This window comes from Astatotilapia calliptera, chromosome 16 (genome assembly GCF_964374335.1).
Source record: "Astatotilapia calliptera chromosome 16, fAstCal68.1, whole genome shotgun sequence".
In the NCBI taxonomy this organism is placed as follows: Eukaryota; Metazoa; Chordata; class Actinopteri; order Cichliformes; family Cichlidae; genus Astatotilapia; species Astatotilapia calliptera.
This window is the reverse complement of record NC_137437.1, coordinates 4,813,601-4,824,092: the sequence shown is the minus strand read 5'-3', so window position 1 is coordinate 4,824,092 and position 10,492 is coordinate 4,813,601. Positions and strand designations below refer to the sequence as shown.

The following is a 10,492-nucleotide window of genomic DNA, read 5'->3' as shown; positions in this document are numbered from 1 at the left end:
TAATGGAAATGTTTTTTAATGTTCGGTGTTCCACAGCTTTGCTCATGTTTCAAATTGAGGACCAGATCACATCATGATGTGCACGTGCAACACACACAAAAATGGCCAATATGGAGCTACTAAGACTGGCTTAAAACTAGCGTTCCAACACATTTACCCCATCAAATCAAATCAATGTTTTCCACATTTCATAACTTTAACATTTAACAAGATTTTGTATTCTAATCATAACAGGTCTCTAGTGTCAAATAAATTCAAAGTTTAGATTAGAAAATTCCATTTAAAGACCTGTAAATGATCACATTCATGTTCCACACTTGGATTACTTAAATCTTTGACTTTCAAGTTTCCTATTTTACAGCACACACCCACACAACACGTTTACTGCTGTGGAAAACATTTGAACAATCTAGAAGTTTGCGAATCACATTTCAGTTCCAATCAAGTCTGAGCCGTAGGGTAAAAAAAAAAAAGGAGCTATTAGGTCATGTAGGTGTGGCACCCGATGCTGGAAAGCAGAGAACATTCAGATGATGAATCACATGAGAATGAAGTGTTACAGCAGTCTCTGGACAGAACAATAGTGCAGATGCCAGATGGACGTGAAAGCAAAGCTGCGTACGCGTCTATGCTCTGATTCATTTTTCACTTCTTCCTGTGAGACAGGGATCATCCAAAATAAATAAAAAATGTAAATTAAAAAAGAAAAACGTCATGACAGCCTCGGCACAACTGAAACTGCTCATGGAGAGAAAAAAGAAAAACAACTCAATTCTCTCCCCTTCTCGTTTTGTTTGCTGTTAGTTGTTGGGATGATGCAGGAACGCCGGGAAATCACTCCATAAATCCCCGATGACAATAAATATGGCATCTTTGTGTCATAATCGTGTTAAATGTGAACACTGCCAATATCCTTGATACAGGCTAAATGTGAAAGATGAGTTTTTGTTTTTTTCCTTCTTGTTTTTGTTTTTAGAAATGGCAGCCAAGTCTGAACTGAGGGGCTCGGTGGGAGGGGAAAATAAAATAAAAAAACAGGCCAGAGGCTGTTCAGATGATACAGGCCGCCTCTGGCTTTGACAACGCAGCTATGCATCTATACCGCTGCCAACACAGACCTGTTTATTAACACAGTCACTTGACACTGGCATATGCTTGAGGCTGTGTAGGCGAGGAAGTAGGGTACGAATGCAAACAGCCTGTTTGCGTCGGCTGAAACAGGAGCTACTTTGCGACTAAAAAAAGACACAAGTGTACATAAAAGTGGAGCAATCACCAAGCAAAATTCATAAAATCTGGAGAATTCTTCGTCAGAGAAATCAGTCGGTAAATAAATACGCAGAATGGTCTAAACGATGACAAACACTTACGAAATAAGATACGAGGACACACACGTGCAGAAGTTTTAAACCATGACTGAAACCAGTCGTGCACCTGATGGAGAACCAGTGGGTTTACATAGAAGATGAAAAATAACTGAACAAGTAACTGAAGTTCATGTGATTGTTTAGCCGATGCATTTGGCAGCGAGTGGCGTCGCTTTCAATACTTGGTGCTTGCAGAGGGAGCAAAACTGCATCCGTCCTGCAGGTGGGATGGATGCACTGAAAGGAAGTCGAAAATTGTTATCGGGCAGTGGCTTCCCAGTAAGGTCCATAAATGATTCAAACTGAGATCTGTTCACAGCTGCTGGGGTTTATTGAACAGGGCTACCGCGCTGCTGCGAGATCGCTTTTGGCTTTTCTCACTGAATCGAGATGCTTGGTTTTTGGTTTTTTGTCTCTATTTTGTTTCCAGTATTTTCAGACTACAGGTCCATTTATCCTTTGAGTTTCAGATCTTTTTTTGTCAGACATTGTAGTCCGGTGCTTTGCCGAGCGGTTGCCTCAGTCTGATCTGCAGGGTCATGAAGGCGCCCACCGCCACGTGAAAGAGGATCTGCCAGATGTTCCTCAATTCGTACAAATACATGTTGGAAAGACAGATGAGTGCAAAGGCCAGGAAGGACTTGCTGTTCCTCCAGACTGAGAAGTAGGCAAACAGGTAGCACTGAAAGGAGAAAGACAGAGAGCGTGAACGATGCGCAGACCACATGACCGGCGGGGATGTTTTTCATAAGAAATCCCATTTGATGTCTCTGTGCCCATCACTGTGTCTACCAGTCTGCGGTGATCCATTTAGTATCAGGAGCTGCACAAAAAAAGCTGAGCAAAATCTTTTAGAGAAGGTACTGGACCGAAAGGCACTGAGCTTTTGCTAATGTGTAGCTGACAAGCTGCTGAGCTATAAAGTGCAGGGCTGTTAGTCAGCCAGTGATGGGCTCCCCTTACCGCAGACTATCACTTACCTGATACAGACAGGCCGCTGTGCCGAGGAAGAAGGCAATCACGTAATTAAAGTCTTCATCATCATTCTGCAGACACAGAGAAAATGCTTGGGTTTTTTTGTTGTTTTTTGAAGCGCTAGTCATTTATGTAGGGACAAAAAAAGAAACCAATATGACAAGAACATGTTGAGGTATCTTTATTCATGCATTTCATGTACTGTGATCTAATCTAGTTCATAGAGTGTGATGTGACAGGTGCTCTATCAAGGGACACAATGGCAGGCATGTGGTAGTGACGTGAGCCCAGACAGACCATAATCAGTCATAAGTTTATGTTAGTCAGGAGATATTAGTGGCTCATGACGTCAAAGTTGAGGCAGGCAGATAATTAGTAAACTGGGATGATGTTTACAGTGAAGTCTTTGCCATCATTTTCTCTTTAGAATAAATCCCACCACCTTTAAAGTCTGCGTTTCCTGACTACCTGATTGCTTTTCTGTGACGGACCTACATTCCCAGCCCTCGGGAATTCATTCGTCCTCTTAAGTTTCTTGCTACAAATAAAACTGACAGCTAAAAGTATCAAACTAGAACCAGCCTTGCATTGAGCATTCATTTCCCTTTAAGAGAAACTGAATCTGAGAGTCGTTTCTAGAATGCCCTCACCTGCAGTATGCTCTCTATAGCGTGGACCCCTCGCAGCAGGTTCAGCCCCCCACAGAGGATGCTCAGCACACAGGATACGATTCCCGGGAGAGTCACCGGCTCCAGCATCTGCGTGGGAGCTGTAAGAGAACAAGGACGCAGGTCTCGGATAAATCTGCTTTCCGAAGAACAACAAAGCAACTAGATTTGACAAAATTTCATTTATATATATACACATGTAAAAGCTATTATGTGCAGGACAAAGGGAATAAATCCCTGAATGGCAAAGATAAGCCAAGAATGTGTTGTTCTCAAATCTCACTTTCAAAACATTCTTGTAGAGTAAAAGAATTAATGTGTCACTATTATCAGATTAGCATACTTCATCCCTCAGGATAAAATGATTTATGTTCTCAGAAAAACAAGACACTGGGAAGGTCCGCGGAGAGTGAGCAGAGCGTGGAGAGCTGCTCTCTCGGATGTCAGGGGGAAACACAACAGCTACAAGTGACCCGAGGTGGCATCGCTTAGCTTGGGGCTACTGATGTGTGACAGTGGGGAAAAGGGGTTGTTTTTGTGGACGATGTAAAGAGCACGGGGTCTGAGCTACGACGAAGCAACAGCGGAATGGATTCATTTTGAAAATGACTATCTCATCACACAGTCTCTCTCTGCCCTTTAAAATCCACCAGAAAGTAACCATTTCAAATTTAAGCAGCTGAATGACTTCTGCTGCGGATGTTTTGTTTTTTTCTTTCAATAAATATTTCAATATTTAGGGCTTAAATGAGACTTTGTAATTAAGAAATGTCTTTGTTAATCCACTGAAGATACAGGAAAATACGGCGATGAGGAATCATTTTGGTTCTGAACTGCATATTAATACATTTTAATAAAAGCAAAAGAGGCGTGAACAAACAGCTCAAAAAGCAAAAGGGACTAGGATCCTGTGGAGAGGCCCTGGGTCCAGGGAAATGTGTTTATCACAGAAAAACGTGCGTCCATGGCAGGTAGAGCTGGGCGATAGAACGATAACGATATGTATCGCGATATAACTTTTACTCGATAGAGAAATTAAGCTATCGCGATAGACCTCGCCGCTCTTGTCCTCTTAAAAAAAAAAAAAAAAAAAAAAAGGTCAGCCAATCCAAATTAGGTAGCGCAGAGCCGAACCAATCACAGCCGCAGCGTCACGTCGCGTGACTTGTTACGTACAGCACAAGTGCCAAGCCGCACGTGTGTTTGTTTGGGAAGCAGCCAGCGGGTAATGGAGGAAATGAGTGTGCCGACTAGAAAAATCAACCGAGCGTGACCGAAGAGAAAACAGATGATGGTTCCAACGCCGGAGAGATTGTCGAACGGAAGAGCCATAGAAGTTCCGTAGTGTGAAGGTATTTCAGCTATTTCAAGTCTGACAAAAAACAGAGTAGCGCTCACTGTAAATTGTGCCGAAAGCAAGTCTGGAAATACAATAAACTGGTGCATGCGTCACACTGTGCGCCACGTTATTGTTTCGGTGAAATGAATTTCTACAATACTGTTAATTCTACTCTCTGCAGTGTTTAAATGCTTACATATACACACAGTTACTGTCCCTCCACACATACGACTCGGTTCTGCTTCTATGCCCCAGCTTTGTTTACTTTTTCCCACCAAGGCTTCTAGACTTCTGATTGGCCAACATTTCTGCACGGTTAGGAATCTAGCGCCACCTGCTGCTTTGGCATGTTCATAGCAGCGTTTTCCTTCATTTCTGCCTTTATGTGTGGACGGGATTATTTTTTAAAACGAAAACGGAAAATCTCCGTTTTCAAAAATACCCGTGTACGTGTGGACGTAGCCTCAGTCTCTGACTGGAAGCGCTAATTCGTCATTCGGCTTTTGTCAGACTAAAGTAACTGTTAAAACTGTTTGAAAAGCTCAGCTATACAACAAGGAGAGATTGAGAATTTCCTTTTAGTTCTCAGTTTATTTGATATTGACAAAAGTTAGTCAGTTTTGTCTGTTCTTCTGTAAAACAAACTAAGATTTATTTTTAGAATTAATACTTTGTTTCTAAGTGGAATTGACAATTTAGTCTGTTTCGTTTGTTCTATTTTGAAACTTAAACGCTTTAGCGGCTGCCTTTTGTGTAGTTTGCAATATTTGCCTTTATTTATCTGAAAAAGTCTCATGTTCCTTAAGTACATCTACCCTGTTGAACTTATTATGGGAAATAAATATTTAAATAAAAACAAGCTGCTGATTATTTCACATTTTACTTGTGAGCAACGGCACATTTAAATCTTACAAATATAGTTATTTGGCTTATATCGTGATAGATATCGTTATCGCCTGAAATGAAAAAAACATATCGTGATATGAAAAAATCTCATTTCGCCCAGCTCTAATGGCAGGGGTATAAAACTTGCTCTGAACTCTGGGGTTAATATTTCTGATTTGTCCAAAAAACCTCGATAAAGGATAAAAAAAACAGATGCTTCCTGAGGCATTTTGTTTAGGTTGAAATGAGCAAGCAAAACAGAGCAACGCATATCAACTTGAAGTCTTCATCAGAGTCTGCTTTGAAAGTCTTTAAAGCCATGTAGCACTTCCTGTTTTCCTTTTCCAGGAACATTTTGAGGGAAAAGCAACTATGTACATCATGTCACAGTCTTGTGGTCAATACCATCAATGTTAAGAATGAAAAATTAATACAAATAATAAGATTAAATATCTAAATTTAATGTACATGCACACCCTGTATATATATTTATGCACATGAATAAATGCATCTTTAAATGCTGTACGTATATAAATTCATTACAAGCCTCTCTCATACTTTGCACGCATACGTGTGCAGCTTATGTCCTACCTATGCCCTTGTACTTTGAAGGTGCGTGCACTGAGAATCCATTGATAGCCCGCAGGTCCTCAGGGGAGAGCTGGTAGGGCGGTCGCAGCTTGATCTCTGTCTGCATGTCAGCCAGGTTGATCTTGGTGGACAGGGAACGAGGGTTATTGTAGCGCTGTTTGGTCTTCTGGATGAAGGTGTCTGAGGGATAACAGTCAGCACAACAAAGAGCTGATTAATAATACAAAGAGCAAAGCCGGGCAGAACCAAATGCACCCTTTGTGTGACACAGCAAGATGCTGTTAATGTGGAAGTGGAAAATGATTTCTGAATAAACAAAAACATTTTCGATCAACAATAGACAGAAACACTGCATATCACATATTACATAACAAAAATGCTATTTCATACGCTGGGCCAGTGTCTCAGTTTTACTGTCCACAAAAACAATGTTTTATATGTAAACCTAATTTAGTCTATTAATTATATTTAAAATTGTTTATTCATGTCTTTATGTTTATTTACATCTGTAAAATACTGTTACCAAAGCTCTGAAGTAAATCTAGTTGAGTAGGCTCCATGCTGCCCTGTAGACTCACCCCTGCGTCCTGCAGGTATGGCTGTGACAGAAAGTAGGACAGCTGCTGGCAGCCTGCAGCGCAGTGGCCAAATTTAAAGATCATAACAAACTGAGCTGACAGTTTATGTGAATACAGACAGCTTTTCTTAAAACTGCTATTTTGTCTCTGTGCAACTCAAACATCGGTGGATAAGATCATATTTAAGTTTGTTCTCCCCGCGGTGGGGGGGAGGGTGGGGGGGACTATGTAATCAGTTTTGTTTGTTTGTCTATTTGTTAGTTGTCTCGCATCCAAGTTTTTTAAATGATCATTTTCAAATTTTGTTTGATGGTTGACACCAATAACAGCTCGAGCTCATTTCATTTTGGTGAGATTGGTTTTCGTTGTTGTAATTGGGAGTAATATGTGAGGCCCGTCCTCAAAAGCCTCTTTAAAACGACGGCAAGGAAAAAACCTTTTAGGTAACGATGACTGATGTAGTGCTTTTGTTTCGCAGGTGAAGTCATAAGTAGGTTTGGTAGCATAAAATACTTTTTGACTAGTCCCAGGCCATCAAACTCTCTTTTTTGTATCTGAAATTTACTGACTGTGACCCCGTATTGTAAAATTTGTGCACTACCCAGGAGAAACTTTAAAAACTGAATATTGTAAAGAATGAGGCCAATTTTACATCTGATAGGTACCATCAGACATGGCACCCGTTTTAATTTGAAAAGCTGACATCATAATTCCCACATGGTCGTTTCGGCTGAAACACACAGTTCCACGGACTCACCAAATTCGATGAAGGAGTAGGGCCGCATGGCACTCTCGATCCGTTTGGTGTCATAGGTGACAATAAACTCCTTCTGTAGCTCATCCAGGAAGCAGAAGGCCAAAACATTGGGATAACTTGCAGTGCATACCATCAGGTATCCAACGCCCAGCGAGCTCGTAAAACTGAAACACACAAACACAAATATTATTGCTCTAATGCAGCGTGCCACTCTTCCTCTCGACAGAAACCCTGGGAATCTGTAATTAGGACACAAAGCTATATCCAGGGACACAAAGGCATTTCTGACTTCTGCAGGTTGCAGCTCTAAACACAGAGCAAACACAATTTAAGCGCATCTCTGCTTCAACGCCACACTTTCACAGTTAATTTAACACAATGGCTCGCATCCAAATCCACCTCTGCAGAAACAACTATGTGCTGGCCTTGCAGTGTTAATTGATACACTAAGTGCAAATTAAATTCCCCAAACACAAAGACGTTCACATTACCAGAATAGCTCGGAGCGCATCTGAATGGATATGAAACCTGAATGTCAATAAAGAGTTGAGACTAATATGATGATTATCATGGAAAGAAAAACTCGCGGTGTTGACGATATCTGAGGAATGAGAGTCAATCTGATCTGAGTAGCCACATACATACGCATCAGAAATTGAAGCAAATGACTCACGTTTAAGGGTGGGATGGAGGCGGGCCCCTTACCCACAATTTGAATTGATGGATTCATTTTTATTGTGCCCTTTAGTTTCACAAGCTGCTGGTGCATATATAATAAACACTGAATTGAACCTGTAAGTTGCAATGTGCTTTACAATAAACCCCTGGACAAATACGTTTACCAATATCTGTCTCGGAGCTGCCTGACTGTGTCTATAAAACCTCACCGAATATTAGAAAATAAATCATAACTCCACTGTGGGTAACAGCTAAAATAAAACTGGATTAAATCCCACGATATAACTGATGATTCATAACTGTGACTTACAGTGCGAGTATGTTCAAATATTACAGAAGTAAACTAGTCCCTAAATTGCTTCCAGTGATGTGCATTCTCTAAATCACTGTGTAAAACTTGGGGCATTAAGCAAGCGAGCCGATGTTCTAAAACCTCCTGGATTAAATCTGCTGAAAAAGGAATTTCATCTAGCTTTCACAACACACAAATATTACAGACATGACAAGGGCCACTGAAGAACCGGGAATATCACAGGACAGATTAACCGGTGACTTTAAACGCCGCCTCTTTCATTTTGAACTTCAGCAGCCTTTAGACGTCCGCACTCCTCAGAAGCTTCGAGCTCTCGCTGATTAAAGAGACGTATCAAAAGGAGACTCTGTGGTTGTTGAAAGGTATAGCCGGCCCATTGATGGTTGGCGGTGAGGTTCTCTAAGGTCATGTCCTCTGTCGTAATAAGACTAATTAGCTTTTAACAAACAATGCTTGAGAGTTTCAAAGCCATTCCCTAAGCACAAGCAGAGCTTTCAGGAACCGTCTGACACCTCAAATGAAGCCCGAGCTGTCAAATCGCTCAAATTTAAACGCTTTTTCTGTATTTTCTTTAACCACATGTGTGTTAGAGGGGTCAGAAAGAAAGCAGTAAAACTGTCAACAGCAGGCTATTTCACCACCCATGGGTCATTAAAAATGCATTGTCTAGATTTTGGTTTTATACCGGGAATTGAAGATACACTGAGTGAATGCAGATGCTTAAAAATGCGCGAATATTTCGGCCCTTGTCCAAAAGAGGTTTTAGTCAAAATCGAAGGAAAAACTAACCCTACACCTTTAAACTGATATTATCTTACTCAAGCCAAACAGACCTTTTTTTACACCAAAACGGCCCATTTGAAACATGTTAATACCAAAAGTTATTTAACATTTAACAGAGCAGAATAACTGGATCTTTTGCTAAGAGTAAAGACCTACTTGATGTTGTATGGTCCAGTCCTAAGTGTGCAGCGGTCAGGAAACTGGCCGAGTTTCTTGGAGAGACCTTTGAGGAGCCTCTTTGTTTCCTGAAGCTCTTTGTCCTGCTCATAATCAGTGGATGCTGAGAGAGGCAGGCCGTCCCCGACTCGGACCACAGAGGCAAACAACACCATCGACATCTTACAGCTCTGGCAGTCTCGCTGAAGGCCTGCAAACGAGGGAGATGGCACAGATCTGTGAGTGCAGCAAGGAAATGTTCTGCTTTTTCATCATTGAACTTGGGATTTTGATGTGTTGACAAAGCTTTATAGATTTCATGACAATTTAGACTAAATGACTAATACTTCAGTAAAAGAAACAATGAAAATTATATTAAGTTGCAACTCAGTCTTTGGTCACAGCATTGCTTTCCATTTATCACTCTACAAAGGGCAGAAAAAAAATCAGTTCCTTATTAAATTCTCAAATATCAGGTTTTTGTAAATGTACAATGTTTTGGGAGGTTTAATAACAAACTGAGATGAACACACCGAGCACTCAGACACTGACTGTTTTCCTCTCAGGATAATATAGATTACTGTGGTGACCTCTAACCTCACTTGACTGCTTAATGGATAATGTCTGCACACTCATCTATCCGAACATGAAATATTTAACAGTTTGTTTTAGTATTCAAGCTACAACAGTGCAATTAGTTATTTATATAGATATATATATATATTTTTAAACTAACTAATTTTTTTAGCATTCAAAATCTCCGATCACTGGTATCTACTGAGAAGCTGAGAATGTGCGTTAGCGGGACACTTTCCACGTTTGTCCTCCTGCATGCGATTTGAATTCCGGTCAATTTCCTTCCTCCTTGACTGACAAGTCCACAGGATCCGTGACGTGAGCAGAATCAGCGAAGTGTCAGGTACCACAACTAAGAACTACCTTCAAAACCAGACCAAGGTCGGATGAGAAGACAAACAAAACGGGGAATATCTTCTATATGCTTTTATCACAGCACTTAGAAACAATATCAACGCCAAGTGTTGTCCGTGGAGATATACTATATAATAAATATTTTAAAGCAGCCATCTACTTGTGAGTAATACAAAAGCAGCATAGAGTGAGAGTGTGAGTACTTCCAGGGGGGGGATGCCAAAAAATGTAAAATTACAACACACGGAAGATTATAAACAGACATTTTTTCTAAATTAAAGCAGCGCCTCAAAAAGGAAATGTTTATTCGTTTGCAGTCCGTTTGTTACCAAATTCAATCACTACCAAACATGACTTGCTAAAAGCATAAAGCAAGTTTCATTACGTGTTAAGTTACTTAGTAAAAATCTCATTTTGAGCGTATTCTAATTGATTTTGGGGGCTTTGGTGATCTTGCACCAGCACTGAAGAT

The 10,492-nt window shown here is 40.6% G+C and overlaps 1 protein-coding gene across 1 annotated transcript in view; it reads right to left on the bottom strand.

The window, feature by feature from the left end:
• The window catches only part of sec22a (SEC22 homolog A, vesicle trafficking protein), an 11,526-nt gene continuing 1,034 nt past the window's right edge, over positions 1–10,492 (bottom strand). The window contains exons 2-7 of the mRNA XM_026145313.2: positions 9,091–9,301; positions 7,161–7,324; positions 5,826–6,005; positions 2,993–3,111; positions 2,348–2,413; positions 1–2,049 (exon numbers count right to left, since the gene is read on the bottom strand). Coding sequence (XP_026001098.1) covers positions 1,849–2,049; positions 2,348–2,413; positions 2,993–3,111; positions 5,826–6,005; positions 7,161–7,324; positions 9,091–9,272 — 912 coding nt within the window. The 5' untranslated portion in view covers positions 9,273–9,301 and the 3' untranslated portion in view covers positions 1–1,848. The remainder of the gene's footprint in view (positions 2,050–2,347; positions 2,414–2,992; positions 3,112–5,825; positions 6,006–7,160; positions 7,325–9,090; positions 9,302–10,492) is intronic.